The sequence below is a fragment of the Magnolia sinica genome, chromosome 7 (genome assembly GCF_029962835.1).
Source record: "Magnolia sinica isolate HGM2019 chromosome 7, MsV1, whole genome shotgun sequence".
NCBI classification, from domain to species: Eukaryota; Viridiplantae; Streptophyta; class Magnoliopsida; order Magnoliales; family Magnoliaceae; genus Magnolia; species Magnolia sinica.
In genome coordinates this window covers 12,696,365-12,724,178 of record NC_080579.1, presented here as the reverse complement: position 1 = coordinate 12,724,178, position 27,814 = coordinate 12,696,365, and the positions used below count along the sequence as shown (strand labels likewise).

Below are 27,814 nucleotides of genomic sequence, written 5' to 3'. Positions count from 1 at the left end.
GGAAGACACGAAAATCAGGTCTGTCCAATCGCCAGGTAAGCCACACCATAGAAAACAATCACAACCATCTACAACTCTCCAGATTCATGTGGTGGGTCACGTGATGAATGGATCGGATTTATTTTGTAGCATGATGATCGGATGGGACTGATTTTGTAGCTTGGGCGGCACTGATGGACGTGTGGGATGTCACAATCATACACCCACTACTGTGGGTCCCACATGAATAATGCTGTGGTATACGACATTGAAGAGTAACCATACACGGCAGGAAATTAGAAGTAACAACCAATGGAAAAGAGAAAGGATTTGGTGGGCCACTTGCAGGGAACCTTCACACACACCCAGCTGCATGTGGACCCCCAACCATATAAAGCACTTATCTGGACCATCCATCAAATCCACTCACCGTAGTAGAATTTCACCACCTATGCGTACATGTGAAACTCATGAGAGTCTACCACCTGAGTAAGAGTAAGGTACATGTGAAGGTTTCCCCACACCTGATGATATGGATTAAAGGTTTGTTATTATTATTATTATTATTTTCATTTTTCTTAGTAAGAAGTATAAGATATTATAATGTGAAATGATGGTTGTTGAAGAAGGCGATGGATGATTAGATTTAAGTATAAGGCGGTAGGCCTGACGTGGGTTTTATCCACTAAAATTAGATAAGTACTACAGGGACTGGAGTCATCCACACACACCTGTTTTAGGCAGTGCATGAAACACCCAAGCACTCTGGGGTGTACAATGTAAAATCCACTCCGTTCATCAGGTCAGAACCATTTTTTAGACCGTACATTTAGAACGAAAGCCCGATTAACAACTTATATGGGCCTTTGCTCCCGAAATGGCTAAGTTAACACAATGTAGCCCTACTGTGTTTTATATTATGTTGATTTTTATATCTTCTATTCATCCTAGTAAGTTACACCTGATTAAAGGATTTGATGAAAGATACACATCACGGTGTCCCACTAACAAACTAACGGTTGGCATCCATTTCCCATTGTTCCATTTGATCTGAACAATCAGAGCTGGGAATTTGGAATTTTTTTTAAAAAAAAAAATTTAACTTTTTTTTTTTCATTTTTTAACTTTCAAGCATAACATAAAGGATCAAACCTGATAAATCATGGAGTGGATTTTACATATATAATATATTGGGTTACATGAATTTGGATGTTTTACACACCCTAATCTAATTCACACCAAATACATCAGAAGCCTTTTATTTTAAAAATACATTCAGAACTTATATGATTTCAATTTACATCAATCACTGTTCGCATGGAACATATCAAATGGTGGATATATCAAATACATACTCTCAAAATGGCCCATTAAGATAATTCCAATCCTACGTGGAATAAATTTCTTTCACAACATACTTGTGAGCGCAAGTATGTGCATTAGAATATGTTGATGAAAATATCCGGTTCGTCCTCTTAGACCTTCGTATACCTGCACAAAGAGAGGACAAAGGAGACCCTGGCTTGAGCAGGGGACCCTCCGATGCCAAAGTCAGGCCTGGATTCTGGGTCTAAGTATATTGAGGAGTTTTTAGAGAGAATTCTTTTCGTACCTCTCAAGGTGACAGGGGTCCCTCTTTTATAGCTGCTGGGGCATTTAATCGCACGAGGATTCTCTTCCTGATATTGTGCGCGGGATCTTCTCCTGGTATCACGGAGATAGGATCGTGCCCATCTCGAGCCTTCATCCGATCCCGTGAGCTTCGGGGTCGGAGATCTTATCCCAAGATATCCGGAATGAGGCTTGATCTTGCGATGGTCGATCTGGTAAGGTGGTCCGCCCGACGCATGCCCGGAATGCTGATGAGTCGTCCGAACCGACTCAACCTTTGTCTCGGTTTAGCGAATCATGCCTCGGATTTGACACATCCTTTGGTGACCCGAGGCATTAAGTCCGAGTCTGCGGACTTGTATTTTTGTCCCCAACAAGAAGCCCCCTACTCCGTGTGTTTCATATGACACTTAGGAGTAGCGAGTTTGAGTCGGTTCACAACCCACCGAGACAATGAGATAGTCATTTAATGCGTTAGTGTCGCCTTTGACGGAGGCGGTTCGGTTCTCCGACATCGCATGCGCCGTCACCACAAATCGCTCATCCCGCCAATGAGGGTTGGACACGTAGCAAGGGCATTATTGTCGTCGATCGACGAGCGCCACGTGTCGAGTGGGGGAATCGATGCAGGCGTCGAATCATTTCCCCATTAATTACTTCCGCCGTATGGCAATCTTATAAATTGGTGGGGGTCCCGCATTTTGAACTTCTATTGTCATTCCTACTTTTCATTCCCTTTGGAGCCTTCTCAGTCTTTCATCTTCTTCCTTTCCTCTCTCTTAACCGTCAGCGCTTCCTTCCGCCATTTCCGTTTTCCTTTCTCCCTCCGGTGAGTTTCTCCTTCCTCTTTATTAGGTAATAATGGTGGATAGGGGTTCTCGAAGTCCCCAGGGGGGAGCTTCCGGAGACGAAGGCGAAGCGCAACGTTTTTGGAATGTTGCGGAATCGCCTTCCTTACTGACGGAGATAGCAGTGGATGCCAACGCTGCTTTTCTATCTGAGAGAGTCACTGAAGCTCCGGCGGAGCGCCCTGCTTCCGTTGTTCCTTCTCGTGGTGGGTCGTCTTTATTAACCCGCCCGGGAAGGCCTAACTTTCCAAGGGGCATGGAGGAAGATGAGGAAGAAGAAGATGAAATGTTGATTGCCGAGGGAACCTCTGATCCAGTTCCTGTCGATGAATCAGCGCACGCCGAGTCTGAAGGAGAAGGATCGGGGGAAGATTTAAGCGGTCCGGTTCCCTCAGTTTTAACTGAGGCGGACTTAGACAGAATCCGAATCGGGTATCACATCCCCGAGTCGGTCATCACATATCTCCCCCGTCCGAATGACTTGCCGGATCACCCTCCTGCTGGGGCGGTCGCGATTTACCAGGTGTCAATGCAATGCGGCTTGCGTCTGCCCCTTCAGGCCATCGTTCGGGGAGTTTTGTCTCGCATTCAGATTGCCCCGGGGCAGATAGTCCCGAATGGGTGGAGGAACTTATTCGGGTGTGCGGTGTTGTGGGCCGAGATGGAACAGCCACCGCTTACAGTCGACGAATTTCTCCACCTGTACCAAGTGCGAGTGAATCCGAACTACCCTGGCTTCTACGTCTTCGCTGCTTGGCGAGGCGGAGGCGGTTCCCTGATAACTGACCCTCCCACTTCCAACAAACATTGGAGAGAGCGTTGGTTTTGGGCATGTGGTCGCTGGGAGACGGATAAGTCCGGGTCTTGCGAGGCTCGTGTTCCTCGGACATTCTAGAGAGCAGGTGACTTGGGTCTTCTCTCTCTCGCCCTTTTTCATTTTTTGTAATATTCTGAGTCTGACGGGCTTGTGTCTGGCAGATATTCCGAAGAAGCGGCCGAAGCTCGGCTCCAGTGCCACGGATCGGATCAAAGAGTTGAGGACGTTGGATCCGGCAGATAGGTCTTGGAAGGTGCTTTTACAGCCAGAACGCCTTCATCTTGCAGGTCTAGACTCGGAAGTCACAAGTAATTGAAAATGTATCTTCTGAATTTTTCGAATTTTCCCTGACTTACTTCGTTTTTTTTTTTATAGATCTGCCCGAAGCCCGTCCCAATCTCAGGATTGTTCACGAACCGGCTCCCTCAGAGATGACTGGAGCTCGTCCTCCCCTTAGGGCAGTCACGAAGTTGAAGGCTCCGCCGCGGTCAGTTCTTCTGTCGGAGCCTCGGCCGCCGAAGAGGCAAAGGGTGGTGCGGAAGGAGAAAGAGCCAGCGAGTTCTTCTGCCCCTTCCGTCGTCGTAATTCCCGACCCGGAAGAAAGGGCGGAAGAGACGGCGGTCGCTGCCTCGGAACCTCAGGCGGCACCCGACTCGGTACACGTTGAGACGGATGTTCCGAGACAGGAGGAAGAGACCAGGGCCGCGTCTTCCAGAGGGGAAGGTGAGACGAGGACCGCATCCTCCAGAGGGGAGGAGACGAACCAGGAAGGGCCGTCTGTCCTGCAGCAGGTGGTATCGGGGATGGTTCCCTGGGCCTTAGCCCACGGGGGCGAAAGAGAGTTCGTGAGGCTCTACAACGCTCCGTCATCGCAAACCGTCGGCCATGCAGCAAGGGTGCTTTTTGAACTCGCTCCCTGCTTGATTAAGGCCAGCAAGGAGCTATCCTCGACTCATCGGCTGCAGACTCTTCTGTCGGAAGCCGAAGGGCGACGCGAGGAGGCCGAAATCCAGGTCGGCGTCCTGACAGGCGAGGCGTCCCTTGCCCGGAAGGCTGCCGAAGATGCGGGAGCAGAGGCGGCTTCCTCCAGAAGAGCCTTGGATGAAGCGAAAGCAGAGGTTGCTCGGGTACTGGCTCTTCTCTCCGAAGCTGAAGAAGAGAACCGGCGAGTTCTCGCAGTTCATGCTTCGTGCGCAGATAACTTAGCTCGGGCTAAGCTTGAGGCGGCGGAGCATATTCAGCTGGCCGACGAGAAGATTCGGGAGGCTGAGAAGGCTAGGGACCAAGCCGTCCAAGCCTTCCTTGAGTCGGCGGAGTTCGAGGACGAGAGGGACCGCTTGTTCCAAAGTGGATATCTGGAATGCGTCAAGGATATAAAGAAATCTTTTCCTGACCTTGACCTTTCAGAAATCGAAGGTGGAGCAGCCTCGGAATCCGAGAACCCGGACGCCGCTGCTGAAAACACTGCTGCTGGGGACGAGGCCGGTGCATGAGGACAGTTACCAGGGCCCTTCGATTTTTTTTTTCTTTCTATTTGCTTTGATGTATTCACACGTTGTATTAGCATGTGTTTTGATGAATGAAAAAAAAAATGCTTAGCTTTATTCATTTGACTTGTCTTTAATCTTTCTAAGTTCAGAGTCTTTAAACATTGAGTACCGAGGGTGAGGCAATGGTTGTCCGTTTAGGTCTTCTAGCCGATACGTTCCTGGTCGGATGGTGCCCGAGACGATATAGGGTCCTTCCCAATTGGGTCCCAGCGTACCCGACCCAAATTCCTTGGTGTTGAAAAATACTTTCCGGAGAACCATATCTCCCATTCGAAACCTTCTAATCTTAACTCGGGTATTGTAGAACCGAGCCACTTGTCGTTGTCGCTCCTCCGTGCGCAGCCGCGCCACTTCCCTTTGTTCGTCCAGAAGGTCGAGTCCGAGTGCAAGGAGTTCTTCATTCTCTTCTGCATTGAATGAGGTGATTCGAGCCGAAGGTAATCCGATTTCAACGGGAGTGACGGCTTCCGAGCCATAAGCTAGTGAAAACGGAGTCTCTCATGTGGCTGTTCGAGCTGTAGTTCGGTAAGCCCAAAGAATTTTTGGGAGCTCTTCGGCCCATGCTCCTTTGGCCCGGCCAAGCTTGGTCCGAAGATGTTGCTTGATAATCTTGTTAACCGCCTCAACTTGTCCGTTGGTTTGAGGATGATGAGGTGAAGAATAAACGTTTCTGATTCCGAGGTTGTCGCACATCTCGCGAAAGCTCCTATTATCAAATTGCCTTCCATTGTCTGTAACAATGGTACGGGGTACTCCGAATCGGCAGATAATGTTTTTCCATACAAACTCGGTGATCTTCTGCTCGGTTATTTTAGCTAATGGTTCTGCCTCGGCCCACTTCGTGAAATAGTCTACTGCTACCACAGCAAACTTGGTCTGACCTTTTCCCATAGGGAGCGGTCCTATGATGTCGACGCCCCACTGTGCGAAAGGCCAGGGACCAGTCATCGGTGTCAGTGCCTCGGGTGCTTGCCTCGGAATTGCCGCGAACCGTTGACATTTGTCGCATTTTTGAACGAGCTTGCGAGCGTCATGTTGGATAGTGGGCCAGTAGTATCCCTGTCGTAGGACCTTGTAGGCGAGAGATCGCCCTCCAGAGTGGTTTCCGCAGATTCCTTCGTGGATTTCACGTAATACATAGTTCGCCTCACCGGGTTTGAGGCACCGCAGCAACGGAGCGTAGTAGCCTTTCTTATAAAGGGTTCCGTTGAGTATGGTGTAACGAGAGGCTCGGATCTTAACTGTCGAGCCTCGACACGGTCTTTAGGCAGCTCTCCCTTGTCAAGGTAGTGGCGGATTGGATCGATCCAGGATGGTCCCGAGTCGATTGTGTTGACGACCTCGCCAATTGGTTCATTTACACTCGGCTTGTCGACGAATTCGATAGGGACGGACCTGGGTATATCATCTTCATCGGCGGAGGCGAGCTTTGCTAATAAATCGGCTTTGCTGTTTTCTGTACGAGGGATCCGAGTGACATGACAGAGCTGAAATCCATTGACAAGTTCTTTCGCTTTCTCCATATATGCTCTTAATTGGTCTTTCCGTGTTTGGTATACACCGGTAACTTGATTAACAACCAACTGAGAGTCGCTGAAAACGCTTAGGTGCGTAACCCCCATACTAGCGGCGAGTCGGAGGCCGAGTAACAATGCTTCGTATTCTGCCGTATTGTTCGACGCTTGGAATCCAAGTCGTAAGGCATACTGTATATAGGTATTATCGGGAGTTTCCAGCACAACCCCAGCCCCACTGGCCTTCAAGTTGGAAGAACCGTCGACATACAGTTTCCATGGAATAGGGCAAGGGGGAACGGTTGATGTCGGAACTGCACCGTCCTTCGGCGTATCGTTTACTGAGAGTTCGGTCGGAGGCGTCCCCTCGGCGATAAAATCAGCTACGGCTTGCCCTTTGATTGCTGCCTTTGGTCTGTATTGAATATCAAACTCACTCAGCTCGATAGCCCATTTAGTGAGTCGGCCGGAAGCCTCTGGTTTCTGCAATACCTGGCGAAGCGGAAGATCGGTCATCACGATGATGGTATGGGCATGGAAATACGGCCTGAGTCGGCGAGAGGAAGTTATTAAAGCCAAGGCTACTTTTTCCAAGCTTGGGTATCTCGTTTCTGCTGGCAGTAACGCTTTGCTGACGTAATACACCGGCAGTTGCTTTCCTCCGAATTCTCGTATCAAAGCCGAGCTGACCGCTGCCTCGGATACTGCTAGGTAAAGGAGTAGGGACTCCCCTGACTCGGGTTTTGTTAAGAGAGGTGGAGAACCGAAATATGATTTTAACTGTTGGAACGCCGCTTCACATTCTTCCGTCCAACCCATCGTTTGCCTTCCTTTCAATTGTTTGAAGAAAGGGAGACATTTATCCGTGGCTCTGGACAGGAACCGATTTAGTGTTGAGACTCGTCCGGTCAACCTTTGGATGTGCTTAATGGTTTTGGGGGATTCCATATCAATCATAGCCTTTATCTTCTCAGGGTTTGCCTCTATTCCTCGTTGACCAAGAAACCGAGGAATTTTTCGGAGCCTACTCCAAAAGCACATTTACTCGAATTTAGCTTCATCCGGAACTTCCGTAGGATTAGAAACATTTCTTCCAAATCATTCACATGATCTGCCGCGTGTATGCTTTTGACGAGCATGTCGTCGATGTATACTTCCATGGTTTGGCCTATAAGCCGAGCAAAGATTTTGTTAACTAACCTTTGATAAGTTGCGCCGGCATTCTTCAAACCAAATGGCATCACTCGGTAACAATAAAGGCCTTTGTCGGTGACAAAGGTAGTTTTTGATTTATCTGTTTGATGCATTACAATTTGATTATACCCTGAATATGCATCCATGAAGCTAAGGAGCTCATGTCCGGCGGTACTGTCTACTAGCTGGTCTATCCTCGGAAGCGGAAAGCTATCCTTGGGGCAGGCTTTATTTAAGTCGGTATAGTCAATACAGACTCGCCACTTCCCGTTGGATTTCTTTACAAGCACGACATTCGCGACCCACTCTGGATAGTGTATTTCTTCTATGAAATTAGCCTGGAGGAGTTTGTTGACTTCTTTTTCAATGATGGCGTATCGTTCAGGGCCGAGCGGTCGTCGCTTCTGTCGGATCGGTCGATACGACGGATCGACGTTGAGTCGGTGAGTCACCACAGAGGGGTCGATCCCGGGCATATCTTCATAACTCCAGGCAAATACGTCGGCGTACCTACGGAGTAAGGCTATCAGCTTTTCTTTCAAAGGGGACTGCAGAGACGAGCCAATTTGTACCGTCTTGGATTCATCCGTCTCGACTAAGGGGACCGAGACAAGATCTTCGACCGGCTGTCCTCGTTCATAATTCTCGCCCCGAGGGTCCAATGATTCGATCGTTAATATGTTGGTCGGACTTTTGTCGGCGGCTCCTTTTACAGCTATCATGTAACATCGCCTCGCATCTTGCTGGTCTCCTTTGACAATTCCGACTCCCGACTCGGTCGGGAATTTCATTGAAAGATGGTATGTGGATACCACGGCCTGGAGGAGACTCAATGAAGGTCGGCCGAGTATTGCGTTGTATACTGAGGGTTGATCGACGACCAGGAAGTCAACCATCATCGTCGTCTGATGTGGGGCACTACCAGCAGTGAGTGGTAATGAGATAATCCCTTCGGGCAGCACCTGTCCTCCGAAAAAACTGATCAACGGGGTCCGAACTGGGCGTAGCATGGACCGTTCGATCCCCATTTTGTCGAACGCCTGAGTAAATAACACGTCTGCAGATAACCCCGTATCGACGAGTATCCGGAACACTTTTCGGTTAGCGATAGTCAGGGTGACAATCAATGCGTCATCGTGGGGGTGATGGATACCTCGGGCATCTTCCTCTGTGAACGAGATGCAATATCTTTCCCTTTTCTTCTCCTTTGGTGGCCGATCTATGATCATAAGCTCGGACTTAGGCTGACTGAGCTTCCTCGCGTGATTCTTTCGAGCAATGTTTGAGTCGCCCCCACCTTGTGGACCGCCGATAATCGTCCGGATTTCTTCCATAGGCTGACTCTCGGTCGGGCGTGCCTCAGCTGCCCCAGCTTTAACCATATGTTCTCTGAGTCGGCCGTCTTTTATGAGTCGTTCGATCTCTTCTTTTAGGTGACGGCAATCACTTGTGTTATGCCCGTGATCACGGTGATAATGGCAATATTTATCCTTGTCCCGCCGATTAGGATTACTCCTGAGCTTACTGGGCCAGTTAACAAAGCCTTCGTTTTTTATTTCCATCAATACCTCTTCCTGAGTCTTGTTCAGGGGAGTATATGTGGAAAATCTTCGATCCGGCCGTTTGCCTGACCTTCGCTCATCACGCGCTTGATCATCCTTGCGTTTCCTTCCTCCGGCCGAGTCGGCTTCCTTTTGGTCGACTCTTTGGCCAAAGTTTTAGTTTCACGCAGGATTCGCGCTTCCTCGGCATTCGCATACTTATCCGACCGTGCCATAAATTCTGCCAGAGTATCGGGCGGAGTTTTGTCTAGAGATGTCAGGAATGGCTTATCTCTTACTCCTTACATGAGCGCATTGAGAGCCGTTTCTTCTGAATGTTTTCGAACCTGAAGGGATTCGAAATTAAAACGCTTGATATAATCTTTCAGTAGCTCTCCCTGCTTTTGAACTACGTTGTTCAGATGTGCAGGGAGCTTCAATTTCTTCTTTCCGCCGATGAAGTTGGTGAGGAAGGCGTCGCTCAGCTCAGCGAATGAACTGATGGACTTTGGTTTCAACTGTTTGAACCACAGTCGAGCTACATCGGTCAATGTAAGAGAAAAGGCCCGACACATTACTGCATCCGAGGCATCGTGGAGCTCCATATAGGTTCTGAAGCATTCAATATGCTCGGTCGGGTCGGTCTTGCCGGTGAAAGGGGTGATTTGAGGTAATCGAAACCTCTCGGGCAACCGGGCCTTCAGTACCGAGTCCACAAAGGGGGACGCCTTCGCTTCGGACCCGGTTGAATATACATTCCGGCCGTGCTTCATGTCCGCCATCTCTTTCGCCATCTCTTCCCGCACTTCTCTTTTAAAATTTTGAATATCGGCTTTCCAAGGTTCACTGCTCTCTGCCGTGCCTTCCATGGATGGGCGATTGCGCCTTCTTCGCTCTATCTCGTGCCGAAGATCAGTCGGGGGTAGGGAAGCGTTGGCTGACTGCGCTGGAGATGGTTCTGATCCGCCTTGGGGTTGGCTCGGCCGGAGAGACCGCGGCGCGGAAGGTTGAGGATCAACCGCCGTAGTTGGTACGTGCGCTGTCTCCCCTTGAGGATGCGGGAGCGGCTGCATTTGTTGCTGATACATTCGTTCCAGCATCTGCTTCATCATATTCATATCAGACCGGATTTCTTGAACCTCCTTATCCAACCGTCCATCGTCGCGACCCCGCTGATTGTTGCTTGTCCTGGTCGCTCCTCGTTGGCGGTTGTTAGGTGGGTTCTGGGCTGCGGGGACCGCGACTGGACCCACCGGCCCTTCAATCTCATTCAAATCTTTCTCTGCGACTGTCCTTCTAGTCATTACCATTGAAATCAATATAGAGATATGAGATGGCTTTTTTGTACGGTTCCCACAGACGGCGCCAAGCTGTTGATGAAAATATCCGGTTCGTCCTCTTAGACCTTCGTATACCTGCACAGAGAGAGGACAAAGGAGACCCTGGCTTGAGCAGGGGACCCTCCGATGCCAAAGTCAGGCCTGGATTCTGGGTCTAAGTATATTGAGGAGTTTTTAGAGAGAATTCTTTTCGTACCTCTCAAGGTGACAGGGGTCCCTCTTTTATAGCTGCTGGGGCATTTAATCGCACGAGGATTCTCTTCCTGATATTGTGCGCGGGATCTTCTCCTGGTATCACGGAGATAGGATCGTGCCCATCTCGAGCCTTCATCCGATCCCGTGAGCTTCGGGGTCGGAGATCTTATCCCAAGATATCCGGAATGAGGCTTGATCTTGCGATGGTCGATCTGGTAAGGTGGTCCGCCCGACGCATGCCCGGAATGCTGATGAGTCGTCCGAACCGACTCAACCTTTGTCTCGGTTTAGCGAATCATGCTTCGGATTTGACACATCCTTTGGTGACCCGAGGCATTAAGTCCGAGTCTGCGGACTTGTATTTTTTGTCCCCAACAGAATATACCTCGAGTTATATGATGCTCTGGCAATGTACAACACTTGATACGCTTCACTCATAAATTATACATGTGGCATACACTAAGGCAATTAAATCTATTGTTTGAATAATCCTATCCTTTGATTCGTAGACACTTGTTTATTAAAATCTGGCCGATAAATATTTTCATTTTTAACCGTCTGATAAATGTCCACTAATACTTAAATAATTAAATAAGTGTAATAATTGTTTATGGCAGAGATAGACAGTGGCGTGTGAATTTATTTACTTGCATGTAAGATGTGTAATTTTCAAGGGATGTGGATTGCCTCCAATGAAAAATAGTATATACTTCGATGACATGCCACTAACATAGAATTACTAGATAATTGTATGAAGTGTGGGGTACTAAGTGAAAAGTAAAGCTTTTCAGCATGAAATAACAACTCAATGTAATCCCAATATCTAATACACGCACGTTACGTTTTTTCCTTTCCTTTCTTTTTTCATTGACAACACATTATTACTGGACAAGATGTGTAATAAATCATATGTAACACCCTGAAAATTGGGAGTCGTGCATATACTCAACTCCCAAGTTCCCAGACATCACTTATAACTAATTTTTCACTGTTTTGCGTTTAATCAAGTTTAAATGCGCAGTATGGAATTACTGAAAACATAAATCACAATCACAACAAGTCTACTGAATTGAAAGTGGCTAAATATATACAAGTCCAAAATAATATCAGTGGGTCGTGCAAGGCGTTGCCCAACAAAATACAACAAAGGTTATGTCCAAAAGAATGATGCGCCGAGTCCAACACCCAACGGTCCAAAGTCCGTTTACTAGACCTATGGAGAATCGCCCATCAACTGAAAATAAGACAGCTCGTCCTCCTCATCCAGGCTCGCGCCGCAAGGCTCTTCGTACCCTGTGTCACCTACAACTACTGAAGAGTCTGGTTGGTGTTTTAAAGCACCGTCCCAGAGTGGGAGTGAGTGATCAACTCAGTAGGTGCTATTAATCCTAAGTTACAACAGGCATTAATTATATCATGAATTTAATGAAAGGCAAACTTTCGTAAAACCTTAACTAATCTTGTTAATGCATATGCATGATAAATGATATGACGCATGACTTTGCCACAACATTCCCTCGAGCGACTCCGTCTAACGATCGCACATGACCAGCATTCCCTCATTGCGACCTCAACTGCTGAGTCACTAAAACCTAGCTAATGCAATGCATGAATAATGTTAACCGAGTATTTAGTTAATTCTGCTCATTCAGCAGATTGGAGAAACTGGTACACCCCACGATATCAATGCCCTTAACTAGTTGCGAGGTCAAGGCCCCTCAACGCGCGAGGCTAAGACCCCGCAATCCTTGATCCCATTGGGTTCCACATCCCCGATTTTAAGCACATGGGGAGTGCTGGGAAAGGGATCGCTCGCAGTCACTATGGGGAGGCTCGTCACCCCAGCGTAGGCCGACAGCTCGGACACAGTGTCTCATTCCACCATGCCTGGCTCTCGAGACGGTGGATCAATTTTCAAAGGTTATCAATAGGTTTTAATGGGTGAAGGGTATTTCAGGTTCCATTCAGGTGTGAGCAGACATGATTAACAAATATGGTTGGTCAGTAAGTGGACTAAACCATACGAGTCCAGGCGAGTACGTGACGGACGACATCGAGTACAAGTGACCCATGTAGTCCAACTACTGTCGCCTATTCACACCCGCCCAAATTCTCGAGTTTAGCCTTGGGATAGTCCTACCAATAGGGCCACCTTCACTCTCCTCAGTTTCCTGACCAACCCAGGAATTTAATGGTATTCGATAACACTTCAAAATTTATGGTTTATCATCTAAACTCAAATATTGTCATGCAATCTTATACCAATATAGGAATTCAGATTTTCCTATAAATGCAAGTACTAACAATAATACAGAATGAATGAGCATGTGTGTTGTGAGTGGTTAGCGGTGAGATCAAGAGCTATAATTCATTCATAACACAAACATGCATCAAGGATTAATGTTAGCATAACATACATCGAGGACTTATGCAAGCGCACATATACAACAAGGATTAATATAACCTGCAAGCTATAAGGAATCATCACACAAGAATCAAGCATTAAATGAACATGCATTCATTAAATTCATGCCCAATCACGTTAAGGAACAACAAGTAATGCATAATCATTTCATGTCATTAGGGGATCTATTATGTAAGGTTTTGTCTAGCTTCTCTCTAGGTTATGTAAATACTTCACCCAAACATTCAAAATCATGAAATTCATATTACAATTGGTGTTAGGCCACATAAGAAAAATAGTTTGCACCTATGGATCGTTGAAGACTTGGAAAAAGACCTAGGAGCGCGGATTTGGGGTCGATCGGCTGGAATTCCTAATGCAAGCACTTGCATGTTAAAATTCCATGCCAATCCCTTCTCAACACAAGGGTTTCAAGAAATGGATGAGGGATTTACCTACTCAATCGGTGGAGAGGGGTTCTTCCGATTATGGGTGAAGGATTAGTTGAGGAAGAGGTGAGGAGTTGCAAGAATTGGTCTCCTTTGGGCCCCACTAGAGCTATGGCCCACCTTCCCTCTTCTTCACTCTCCCTTCCTCTCTTCTTCCTTTCTTCTTTCTCCTTCTTTCTCCTCTTTCTCTTCCCCATTTTCCCCTTTCCTCCTAGGGCAAATTCGTATGGGGAGAGGGGTGCCTAAAAGAAGCCCATTTTATAATGCCAAATTCGGTGCAAATGGCCCCAAGTATTGGGTTTTTACTATACTAGCCCTATGGGAGGGTTTTTCTAGCCTCTAGGGCCCACTATAGGATGTACAAGTCGATATACATCGTAGGATAGTTAGCCCTAATGATGAACTACGTATGGATATGATCGGCCCGCCATTTGGATGTGTCAATCAACGGATATGATTAGAATTCAGTTCAACGGTCACCGACTATCGATCGGACCCGCGACTATACGAATTTGTATAGGACATTACTCTAGGTTGTTGCCCCAAATTTGGTGATGATCTAACGGTTGAAAGCCACAACTTGGGCAAAGACCGAACGCAAATGAGTGACTTAAGTTCTTGGTTAGTTCCAAGAATATTCGCACAACTCATGCACCGATCTTGTAAGTCCAAGTTGAGCGATCCGAGTCACGATCTCGATTGGATGTCTCGCGATGGATGTCAAGCCCAGTAAGACGGACATTATTCTATAGTTTTGGAACTAGTTGCCCATTAACGAGCGGTCTAGAGATTGTTTGGAAAATCGGGGCATTTCTAAAATGAATTTGGTGGTGAGATTTCTCGTGGGCAATGATTAGGGTTTAAATTAACTATGTTCATAGTGTGGCATATTTATAACTAGTAAAAGTGGAGATTTGGTCATGATTACTCTAAACTATTGGTTTTGAGCCAAAAGAGTTACGGGGTTGATTTGGTCTATTAGTTAAGATTCGGGCCTTATCTGACTCGGCTTCGATTAGATCTTTAATTTAGTTATGCTCGTCTTGATTAGTTAGCGATGGGTCGGTTAGATTTGGGCCCTACGTGAGTAAATCATGGGGCTAAATTTGATGTTCAAATGATCGGGCGGATTCATTAGCTTCCTACGGTTGATTAAACGGACTTGTTGGTTCTTTTACTAGTTCCACTCATGTTTAAACTAACATTGAGTGTTAATGGTCAGTAAGTGACATTATAAGCTAATTACACAAAAAAATTTAAGAATTTTTGGAAATCCAAAACAGTGAAAATCCAGGATGTTACATCATATTAGACATGATCAATACCCATTTTTAATTTATTCAGTGTCATTCATCGGGAGGCGGATTGGATGACGACACTATCAGTAGCGGGATCTGTGCTCCTTGGACCCTACCATGATATGTGTTTTATCCATGCCATTGATATAGAGCTGGTCGCGGACAGTTACATGGCCAAGATGGATTAGAAAAGGCCCAGTTGAAGACAGAAGTGATCCAAACCATCGGACCTTAAATCGGGCGTATCTCACAATCCGAAATTAGTTATCTGACATAAAATATATGATTTTGGAGTAGAACGAGCTACTTTAGCCAACCAACCCTGCTATGCTAGGTTACCCAAGCCGGATTTGCGAAATACCGCTAGATTGACAGTCATTTCCCTATTTTAATTTCATTTTTACTATAAATAGTAAGTTTTAGTTTGATTATAACTCTTCATCCGTTGGGCTTTAGGAGTGGCGTGAAAATATCTTAGGAAAATTAGGAGAACAGCTTGGTAAAACCAAATAGGACACTTACTATTTTTGGCCAAAAACCTTACGCACTAATAGACATCACGACCGTCTATAAATAGTAAGTTTACTATTTATGTAAGTCGCGAATTCTAGGAGTTTTAGTTGTAGCTTGATTCTAATTTCTTTCACATTGCTTGGTACCCCTATTTAAAGGGTTGTAAACTCATTTTTATTCATTTATTAATCAATTTCGAATTTATTATAATTTATTTCTATTTTCTGCTTTCTTTTCTCGTGGATTCGAGAAGTCTTTGTGAGGAGTCCAAAGAAGTTCTGTGGATTTGGAATAGTTATCCTCTTGAGGAAGACAGTGCTCAACCTCAAGTCCTTCCCTGCGTCAACCATCCATCTATTTTTCTAGATCATTTTAATGTAAGGGTATGAGCCCAAAATTGAGATAGATTCAATCTCAAGTGGACCACAACACAAGAAAATAGTGGTGATTGAACACCCACCATTAAAAACTTTATAGGGCATACTGTAATGTTTATTTTCCATCTAAACAGTTGATTAGGTCATACAGACGCTGTAATGCGCCAAATTTCAAGAGTCGAGTACGAACTTGATCTCTGATTATCCAAGTGTCACTTATGCTTTGCGAAAGCGTGAATTATTATACTTTTAACTTGATATCTGAACAATCATAAGACTAAACTAAATAGTAAAATATACGCTGAAATGAATATATATATATAAGTAAGTAACAATCCAAAATTATAACATCCCGGATTTTCGCTATTTTGAATTTCTAAAAACCCTTAAAAATTTTCATTATAATTAACTATATTATCACTTACTGACCATTAACACTCTATGTTAGCCTATACATGAGCGGTACCAATAAAGAATTGCACAAATCTGATTAATTGACCGTAGGAAGCCAATGAATCCAGCCAACCACTTAAACACCGAGTTTAGCCACATAATTTGTTCACATGAGGCCCAAATCTAACTGAACTATCACTGACTAATTGTAACGTTTTGTATTTTTTTTGCCAACTTAGAGTTGGATGTCCTTAGGCAATGGGTCTATCATAATGCCTTATTAACTTAGGAGGGAGCGATTGAACTTAGCGACGTTAAAGGACCCTAGGACCAAGCCATCCGGCTAATCTAAACACTGAAGTCTTAGCATAGGGTTCAGCTATAGAAGGGACCCCTCTTTGCTCTCATGAATCACATAGAAGCCCCAGGGGCTTCATCTAGGGTCATTTTTACTTCATTTATACCCCATTTCTAGTCAGTTACCCTTTTCACTCTTAAGTCATCACCCCATTTTCTTTCCAAGCTTTCAAAACTCAATCCCTAAGTCTCAAATCCCCCTTTCAACCCATCTCCTTCAAAAATCTCACCTTTCACCACCTTATTTTTTAAATATTTCTAAGTACTTTCATATTAGACACAAATCCTAAAGCTCAATGGATGAAGAACTATAATTAAACTAAATTTTACTATAAATAGTAAAAATACAAATAAAATGGACTTTAGACAATTAACCTGAAGAGATCTTGGGAAATAAATGGGTTATTTGGATAGAGTAGCTTCTCCTACCCCAAAATCATATATTGCACGTCGAATAACTCATTCCAGTTTGTAAGATATATCAGTTTCAAATATCAAGTGGCAGAACCACCACGAGACACCACAGAGGATGGCGGCGCTGCCGCCAGCTCCAAAGGAGCGTGGCAGAACCGCCATGACGGCGGCGCACCGCCAGTGCACCAAATTTCGGCAGACCACCGCCGAAATTCTCAGCATTTTTAGGCCGACTTCAAAAAGTCATATCTCCCTTAATATAACTCTAATTCAGGTGATTCAGAAGTCAGATTGAAGCTTGATAAGTCTAGTTTTATATAAAAATAAATAAAAAATAAAATAAAATTTTTAATATAATAAATCTAGGATGATGTGATAACTATCCAAAAATTATTAATTTCGGACAGCTGGTACTTCCAGAATTTTTAGAATTTTTCTAGAATACGAAATTGAATAAAATTTGGTGAAGATAAAGTAGACTTGATGATAAAATATTAAAAAATAATTAAAATAATATACTAACTAAAAGTGCCAAAAGCATTATATGAAATAGAGTTATTGAAACTAAAAAATTTCTACAACTACACATTGTCAATGGGATGCGCATATCTTTTTCATCTTAGAATTTTTATATTTGGCGTCTTCTTAGAAATTGCTTCTAATCATACTAGGAATCATCTTATATGATTAAATTTAAATTTTATATTTTAATATATTTTACTAAATCAGATAGTTTCAAGTATAGTTGAATTAGGGTTCTTGATTAGGGTGATTATGATCGAATCATCATTCTCATAGTTGCAAAAAGTCTACACTATAAAATTAGCTAATCCAAATCCTAACAATTTCTCATAAGAAATCTCGATACCTAATTCATTCTGAAAAGGCCTTAATTATCCAAACAATCTCTAGACCACTTGTTAATGGGCCACTAAATCCGAGATTATAGAAAGACATTTATCTTAATGGGCTTGACGTCTATCGTGGGATATCAAAACCGAGATCATGCCTCGAATCGCTCAACTTGAACTCACAAAGTGAGTGCTTGGGTTGTACGAATACTTTATATAAAAATCTGTAACTTAAGTAAAACTAACTACTTTGTTCTTTTATGAAGATATAACTTTTAGACCATAGATTTATGGCCAAAGTCGGGATACCGACTAACGATATTTTCTCAAACATTGATGCATGCATGTTTGATTAAATGCTCTAGTGAATGTATTATTCTATAGAGGATCACATCTTGATAAAATACCTATGTGATTAGATGGATGCTCTATGGATGATCTTATGTTTTATAAAATGCCTAAGTAGGTGTGTTGATCTATTAATGATCATGTGTTTGATGAAACGCTTAAGTGGTTTTGTCGTTGAATCTATGCTGACGGCATGACGAATTGTTTAATACATAGCGATACTTAGGATTGCTACGATTTTGGGTTGGTTGGCTAACCGCCCGAACTAAAGGGGTGGCTTAAGTTAGGGTGGCCACCCTAGGCTTGTTCGATCGACCTATATTGAACATGGACGACCAACAGTAGCTGGACTACATGGGATGCTTGCACCCAACATTGGTTGCACCGGGGTTCTCCCAAGTCAATCAAATTAGTCTATTAGCCAACTGATCATGTAAGTTCACAACGTATGACAAGACTAAATTGAATATAGGATACCCCGTTCTCAATGAATAGTCTATTCATAACCGTTAGTGCGATACAATCCATTAAGACTCATGAGCCGGGCATGGTGGCGTGAGACACTATGTCTGAATTGTCAACCTATGCTGGGGTGACGAGTCTCCCCATAGTTACCAATGAGCACTAATAGAAGTGATAGACCATTATTCGAATGACCCCCGTCAAATTACTCAGCTGATGGGTGCGTGCTAGAGTACCATTCAAACGACTCAGGCATGAATGAAATTGGGTGACGAGCCCTTTCCTTTGTGGTAGTTTGATTTTATGTGACAAGCTCACACCTCAAAACTGAGTGATCATACTCGGTGTTTGAGTGACGACCCATACCGAGTTGAGCTTCATACCTTTGGGTATCATGTCATATCTTTGAAATTGTTGATTGGTGAGATAAACGGGTGATACCTAAAGTTTGATTGGTGAGATAAACGGGTGATACCTAAAGTTGGATCAAGGGACACTGGTAAAGAACTGCTACATGTAGCAACGAGCCACGTGATCCAGATAAAGAATCATGATATAACATCGGTATCCTAGCTTCGCTAATATGCTGGATGAATGGAACTTAATAATTACTCGGCTAACATACACATCAATCGCATTGCATTAGATAGGATGTGACGATTTGGCGTTGGAGTCACGTGATGAGTGAGTGTTGACATTTGCGAAATAGGCGTTAAAGTCGCTTGGGAGGGAGTGTTGTTTGGAAAGAGCATGCATCATGTCATATCTTCATATGCGTATTTAATAAGAGTATTTAGGAATTGTTTTATGTCTTGTTTATCATTAACTGTGATGATTAAGTTAATAACATGTGTAATTTAGAACTAATATTGGTACCACTGAGTTAGCTATTCACTCTCACCTGGGACGGTGTTTTAAAACACTAACCAGACATTGTTGTTTATATGGGTTCTACCAAGGCCTCTGGCGGGTAAACTTTAGATGACTTGCACTTTCGCTGTGATGCCTTGGGAGCATCGGGTTAAGCTGGAAGACCTTGCTTTTATTTTAGTTTTGTGTTTTACATGTAAATTTTGTCGCATGTTCGTGATGGCTTGTATAATCTCCATTTTAGGCGATCGTCACTATTGAAATTATATTTTTTACTATTAGTCCTATATTTCTGAATATTATGTTATCTCTACCTTGCTTTGGTTCTGCTAAGTTGAATTGCGCAACTCTGATTATTTATGTGTAAAATGAACTTGAATTTGAATGAGGACACATGTGCATTTTATTAAGTTAACTCCTGAAAACTCGGGACCGAAGTCTTTGTACTCAGGTGCCGATTTTCGGGGCATTATAAAAATATACAATGTATAATCATCCAGAACATGAGATCCACGGCTGTGGCCCAATATACAATTCCAAAGGAAATAGAAATATGTCAAGTCTACAATCTATACAACAAAAAGAATATCCGCCCAATCCAGCCGAGTGGCAAGCCGGCTACAACTATCCAGCAGATAACTGGACGTAAGAGAACTCCTCCTCTAGATTTATGTATACGCCGTCCAATGTGTTCACCTTAATAATCCATGCATGTACAACAATGTATGGTTGGTGTTTTAAAGCACTGTCCCAAAGTAGGAGTGAGTCATCGGCAACTCAGTTGTTCCATTAATTCTAAGTTACACATGTTATCAATTTAATCAGCGCAGGTAATGATAGAATAAGTAAACAAACACTTTCTATCTGATTTTGTTAAGTGCATGAATATTGTAATGAAATGATGCATAAGCCTTACAGTCCAATACTCCCTCAATGAGAAACTTCAATGTTTATTTCAGATATGCCCACACTCCATCATCAAGCAACTCTAACTTCATCCGCTAACTACCTATCCTAACGTAATGTGGCTCGTCACTAGCATTACCAATAAGTGCGAATGATATGCATGATTAGCGAGGTTGTTATTAGGTCTCATTCATTCAACATATTAGGGAAGTTAAGACACCACTATTATATCACGGGTCTCATCTAGATTACAAGGCTCATAACAGCTGTAGTGACTACTCACCCGTGTCCATTTATCCATTTTTAGGTTCATCATCCCATTCAATCACACATGCTAGGCAGGTTGTCTTCATCATTGCTCAACGGTCACTATCGGGAGACTCGTCACTCTCACGTAGGCTGACAACTTGAACACGGTATCACATACCACCATGCTCGGCTCATGAGTCTTGTAGGATCGTAGCACTAACGGTTATAACAAGTAGACTCATTCAAGGGGAGCAATGGTACCCTAGATTCAATCGAGCATTATTGAACATCGTGAGTACAACATGATCAGTCATGTATTAGGCTAATCTGATTGACATGGGAGAACTCCGACATAACTGGCATTAGATGTAAATCATCACGTGTAGTCCAGTTATTGTCGGTCATCTGTGTTCATTCCCGTTCAATTGAAAAACCTAGAGTGGCCGACCCAATGCGGTCCACCCCTAACTTGTGCATTTGCAGGCTGACCTCACAATAAACTAGTTCTACAAATCAACAAAGGTTCTAGGTAATCACTAAACAATCTTGTCAAAGTTACACATAACCCTTACGTCAGAAATTTCATTCATTAAGGCATTCCATCAAACATTTAATAGAGAGAAGCAAATAATGATAAGATTGGCAATGTTAAATGAAACCTAGCAATTATACCCTACGAAAACCTACTCACACCAATGATTCATTAACTGAGGTCATTAATGATTAATAAAAGGAAACCTATGAGTAATGGTCCGCACCTTGTGATAGTTTATCTGACTTAGAGCAATTCCAGGGATAATGTTTTGGGGAAAGATCGCCGAAACCTAAACAATTATGCAAACTTTCCTAAGATTTAGGAAAATTCAACCTAAATTATCTAAATTAGGAAGTGTGCTTTAATCCTCACCTCCAATTGCCAATGGAAAAGATCCGACGAAGGATCCGGGTGCGGCTAGGGCTTCGATTGAAAGGGAATGAGGGCTAAAGGAACACAAACCCTCAAGTATTAATCCACATTCTCTCCCTCCTCTATCTCTCTCTCTCTTAACAAATTAGGGCATAATTTTGTATGGGAAAGAGGGCTGCCCAATATTTTGGGCCTTTTTATAGCACTAGATGTGTTGCAAATGGCCCCAAAGGCCATATGGTAAGTATGATAACCCTATGGGAGGTCGTTTCCAACAACTGGGACCCACAAAGAAGTATACGAGCTTATTTTATTTATGGGATATGTGTCCCACTGGGAGGTCTATGATTGGATTCAACCATCCGACGATCAGATGTGCCAATCAATGGGGATTGTTCTAATTCAGTTTGATGGTCACCGAGCATCGATTGGGGTTACAACTATACAAATGTGTATAGGGTAATAATCTAGACTAGTGTCCTAAATTTGATCACCATCTAATGGTCTGAAATTCACAACTTTAATAAAGAGCGAATGATGAACATTTCACTTAAGTTTAGGCTATCACCTAAGGCACTCGCATATTCCATGCACTCGACTTACTAACCTAAGTTAAGCGATCCTAAACGCTATCTTGGCTCAATATCTATGATGGATGATAAGCTTGACAATACGGACGTTTCCCTATAGTTTCGAGTCTAGCATACCATAAACGGACAGTTTAAAGCTATTTTAGTTAATTGGAATATTTTTAGATTAAGTCAAACCTTGAGATTTTTCGTGGGTAACAGTTAGTGTTGGAATTAGCTAAGTTCAGAAAGCTAACTATTTGCGATTAGAAGAAAAATTTGTTAATTTTAGTGTAATTATGACATTTATCTAGGCTAGCACGACCCTCCAATGGTTCTACTGGTATGCGTAATAGAATTTATCATATAAAATTTTACAAGGCATTACGAACGCAGACAAAGTGATGTCACAAATATCTGCTTCATTCAAAAATTTGATGACCTCAGGAAATTTTAATTGTGAGCCTCCAATCACCATTATTTCTTGTGGGGGTAGTCACAGGAGATAAGGATCTGCCTCACTTTTTTGACTCATGCCTTTAAATAAAAATTAAAAAAAAAAAAAAAAAAATAGATGGACATCATGGATAAGACATATACATCATGACGGGGCGTACATAGCACCGTCCAATAGCTTCCCGCTGGTGACAGCGCCGGTAGGCAATCTCAGTCTCATTAATCCCACGATGCTAGGACACGGATTGCGTCCGACCCCGCCCGGCCAGTAATCTGTGGTCTGGGCAGGGATCTGTGGGGCCCACCGTGATTTAAGTGTTTTATCCACACTGTTCATCAGTTTTCTCAGATCATTTTAATATATGATCCAAAAAATGATGCAGGTCTAGATCTTAAGTGGACCACAAAGTGGGGATTTACCGTTCACCATTAAAATCTTCTTGGGAGCTGGAGAAGTTTTGGATCAAGCTGATATTTGTGTTTCCACTTCATCCACGTCTTCGTGACGTTATTAATAGGTTGGATAGTAAAAAAACATCACGGTAGCCCTTAGAAAGGTTTCAACCGAGAGTATCACATCACTACATCTTCCTTTGATGTGGTCCACAGGAGGTGTGAATGTGCTTCAATTTTTGTTTTGTATTATAAAATAATCTTATAAAAGCAATTAACGGTATGGATAAAACACTTACATCACGGTGGGCCCCACATATCCTACCCCTGCCCGGATTACCGTCCGGGCGGGGGTAGGACGCAATCCACGTCCACTATGATAGGGAGACGGATTAAGGTGGCTACTGGACATAACGTATATGTTTTGTCCACGCTGTTCATATATCTTTACATGGCATCAGCGAAATGAAGCAGATCAAAATACCAAGTAGACCACGTCACAAGAAAACATTAGTGATTTAATGTCCACTATTAAAAAAAATATTAGGGTCTGCTGTAATGTTTATTTGCCATCCGACCTGTTGATTAAGTCAAAAGGACCAGGATGAAGGGAAAAAAAACAAATATAATCTTTATCTAAAACTTTTGTGGCCATAATAAGTTTTTAATGGTCCGCATTCAATCACCACTGTTTCCTGTGGTGTGGTTCACATGAGATTTAGGTTTACCTTATTTTTGGGCTCATTCTCTGAAATGATTTGAAAAAATGGATGGACAGCGTGGATAAAACACATACATCATGGTGAGGACCACAGAGTATCGTCCTGTAGTAGGCAATCCACGTCCCTGATGCTAGAGTACGTAGGCTTTTCTCTTGAATGCATGCATGCATGCACATTTCTTACCTCAGGTTCACAGCGCATTTCATAAGCTTTCATTTAAAAAATCACAACAATCACACCATTCTAACCATCCCATCAATGCATATGAATTTTTTACGGTCAAGATCATTCGCAAAATCTTAGGCGTAATCAACAATTTGATACGTTTATTTCTCGGGGGCCATCATGGATTCTTATGATTCTAAAATCCCACCCTTCCAATCCATCACTTGGTAATGGATAGAAAAGGGTTCGACTTATGGATGGATCAGATAATTCAATCTCTCTAATTTTCACATCGAACCTAGCAGACGGTCCAGATGACAGATCATACCGTCCATGATTATTGGATGACAGGAAAATCAGATCTGTCCAACGCTATGTAAGCCTCACCATAGAAAACAATTACAACCATCCACAAACCTCCAGATTCATGTGGTGGGTCACATGATGATCGGATCGGACTGATTTTGAGGCGTGGGTGCAGGCACTGATGGACGTCTTGGATGTCATATTCATACACCCACTATAGTGGGGCCCACATGAAATTGCTGTGGTGTAGCACATTGAAGACTAACCATACTCTTTAAGAAGGTGGGAAATTAGAAGTAGGTAAAAACCAATGGAGGAGATAAACGATTTGGTGGGCCAGTGCATGGGAACCTTCACAAACACCCAGTTGCATGTGGACCCACCACCATCTAAAGCACTTACCTGGACCATCCATCAAGTCTACTCAACTTTTCTTCCACTACTAAAAAAATTAGGGCAATTGGATCGTCCTAAACATCAATGACTGGCCCTATCTACGGTTGATGTTTTCCATCGATTTTTGAAGGCCACTGAATGGATGGTTTTAACCGTCCAATTAGTATGTTTTTTTACAACAAAGCCTATGAATAGTGGTTCGGGCCAAATGGATGGTCCGGATTGAAGATATGTATTATCCACGTGGTCAAATGCAACTAGGTGCATATCAAGGTTTCCATTCACTTGATGATACGGATGGTTGAAGGGCGAGGAATGCGATGGTCGATTAGATTTATGTATTAGGTGGTGGGTCTGACAATGGGTTTTATCCAGTAAAATTAGTTAAGAACTAAAGGACAGGATTCATCTTCACACAGCTGTTTTACGCAGCGTACAAAACACCCACGCTGTGGGGTCCACCACGTGAAATCCACTCCATTCACCAGATTGGAACCATTTTTGGACCATATATATAGAATAGGAGTCCGATAAACAACTCACATGGGCCACACCAATGAGAAAAATGTAAAATTGCTCTCAAAACTGTTAGGTTCACAGTGTCATTACTAAGTTTTGTAGCAGCATGAATTTTTATATCTTCGATTCATCCTAGTGAGTTACACTTGATCATGGTCGCCCATTTGTTGGGCCACATAGACTTCGATGTTTCAGGCCGCACGAACTTAGGGTAATTTGGGAGCTTAGGGTATTTTGGGAGCATGTATCCAATGCTGATTGTTGTGAATTAATAAAATTATTTCATTTGGCAAATGGAGTGAATTGGATCCAATTCACAAAGAATATGCCAAAATCCTCTTATTTTAAAAATATACAAGACCCAGTAATTTCTACTCACATCAATTCCAATTCACATCAATTCCAATTCACATCGAACATATCAAATAGCAAAGGTAGAAAATACAAGCTCTCAAACAAACCCTAGAAAGGTTCAAATCCTATGCAGGATAAGTATCTTTCATGCACATAGTATATATGTGCATTGATATGTGTTATATGATTCTCAATGAATAAAATAGGATGTGTCATATGATTCTCAATGAATAAAATAGGAAGAGATAGCACGTAACTCATATAACAATGACATGTTGCCAATGTAAAAGCATTACATATATGTTTGTCTAAGATATGCTCACGATGACCAATAAAGATTTACCCTTCAAAATATAACTTATTCCGAGCCTCACATCTATGCATGCGTACAATGCTTTTTCATTAACAAGATTTCATTGCCAATTAGGATTAACAAGATGTCATTGTCGATTAGGACGCATGTGAATCCTTATTAAATATGATTCATATCCCTTTTAAACACTTCAGTATCATTGGTTATATTGTGCTAGAGCATCAAGGTCTCACACACATGTGCTTATGCACACGTGTAAGGGTGCACACACATGCATGTGGCAGGCTGGGGATTCATGGATGATGGAACCCTACATGTAGGGCTGTTAATAGGCTGGGCCTGGAGTTGATATTGGCCTGGATTTTGAACTGTTTTGGGCTGGGTTGTTGGGCCGGTCGAGACTATTCAAAATTATAATTTCGTAGGCCCAAGCTCAGCCCATTGACACCCCGGCTTACATGCCAACCCTACGAGAAGAGGATTCTAATAATTAAAGGTTTGAGACAGTATAATCTAAGACTTCTTTTTTTTTTTTTAATAAATTAGTTGAAACATGACTTAAATCCAATTACTATCTTTAAATGACACGTGTGTAGAAAGTAGAAAATGAAAAACACTCATAAATGTCTTTAAACCATTAATTTTTTATAACGTTTTGAATTTTTCACTATTTTGAATTTTTAAAAATTCTTCAAATTTTTCGATATAACTAACCTACATTATCACTTACCGACCTTTGACGCTCGAGGTGAGCCTATACGTGGGTGGTACTAGTAAAGAACTACACAAATCCAATTAATCAACTGTAAGAGCCAACGAATCCGCCCGTTCACTTAAACATTGGGCTTAAGACTTGTGATTTGTCACATTTGACCTAAATTTACCCGACCTATCACTGATTAATCAAGACAACTGCATCTAAATAAAAACCTACCAAAAGCCAAGATAAGTAGGGATCAGATCTTAATTAACAAACTAAATTGATCCACTTATCCTTTTAGCTTAAGAACCAATGGCTTATGATGATTATAACCGAATCGTCATTTCCGCTAGTTGCAAATAGGCTACATTATGAATTTAGTCAATTCAAACCATAATCATTGTGTACAAGAAATTTAGATACCAAATTCATTTCAGAAATACCCTGATTATCTAAACAAACACTAAACTGCTCGTTAGTGGGCCATTAAACCTGAGACTATAGAAAGATATTTATCTTAGTGGGCTTAACGTCTATCGCGAGACATCAAGCCGAGGTTGTATTTCGAATTGCTTAACTTAGACCCACAAGCCAATTGCATGAGATGTGCGAATGCCTTAAGTGAAAATTTGAAATTTAAGTGAAACTAGCCCATTGCTCTTTCGCGAAGTTATAACTTTCAGACTGTCAGTTCATGGCCAAATTCGGGGTATCGACTAAAGATATTTCTTCACACATATCCATATAGCCACGGCCCCAATTGATCATCGGTGACTGTCGATCTAAGTTAAGGCCTTCCCGATTGATCAGTATGCCCGATCATCATATAATTGTGTCCAAACAGAGATCGCGTTGTTGGACACCTATTCCATAGCTTAGGTTGACCCATATGCCTGCCCTCGGGTCCCATTAATGGGAAACAACCTCTATTAGGGTTAATATAATGAATAAAGGGCCATTTGCACAGCTTCTGGCACTATATAAAGCCTTTATTTGGGCACCCCCTCATCCCATATGAATTTCAACAAGAGAAAAATGGAGGAAGAGAGAAAGAGAAAGAAAAAGAAGAAGAGAAGAATAGTGAGAGTAGGAGTGGAGAGGTTTTGGTGCCTCCCTTCATTGGTTTTCTTCAATCGAAGCCCTAATATCGATCGTTTTCCTCCGTCGAATCCACCCCACTTGTGATTGGGAGGTAAGAAACAAATCCTACTTCTCAACTTAGGTTTTTCTAAGATGAATTGCATGAATCTCATATAGTTATTGGTGCTTGTATACGAATCTGTGATTTTCCCAAGATCCCTAATCTTAGGAGCGCTTTGAGTCAGGCGAATCATTGCAAAGGTTGGGACCATTATGCCTAGGTTTCCATTTATCGACCCTTGAGGGTCTCAGTTTATGATTTCTTATTGTGGATGATTTGTAAATAACTAGCATGTTCATATTTCGTGTTTGATTGTAATATGTGTCATTACTTGTCTATGCATGCTCACATGTTTGATAAAATGCCTAAGTGACTAAATGTGTTATTCTAGTA

At 42.8% G+C, this 27,814-nt stretch overlaps 1 protein-coding gene across 1 annotated transcript in view; it reads right to left on the bottom strand.

The window, feature by feature from the left end:
* LOC131250556 (metacaspase-9-like) overlaps positions 1–17,016 on the bottom strand; it is a 40,651-nt gene extending 23,635 nt beyond the window's left edge. Inside the window, exon 1 of the mRNA XM_058250844.1 lies at positions 16,902–17,016. Within this exon, the coding sequence (XP_058106827.1) occupies positions 16,902–17,016 (115 nt within the window). The remainder of the gene's footprint in view (positions 1–16,901) is intronic.
* Positions 17,017–27,814: the final 10,798 nt, after the last annotated feature.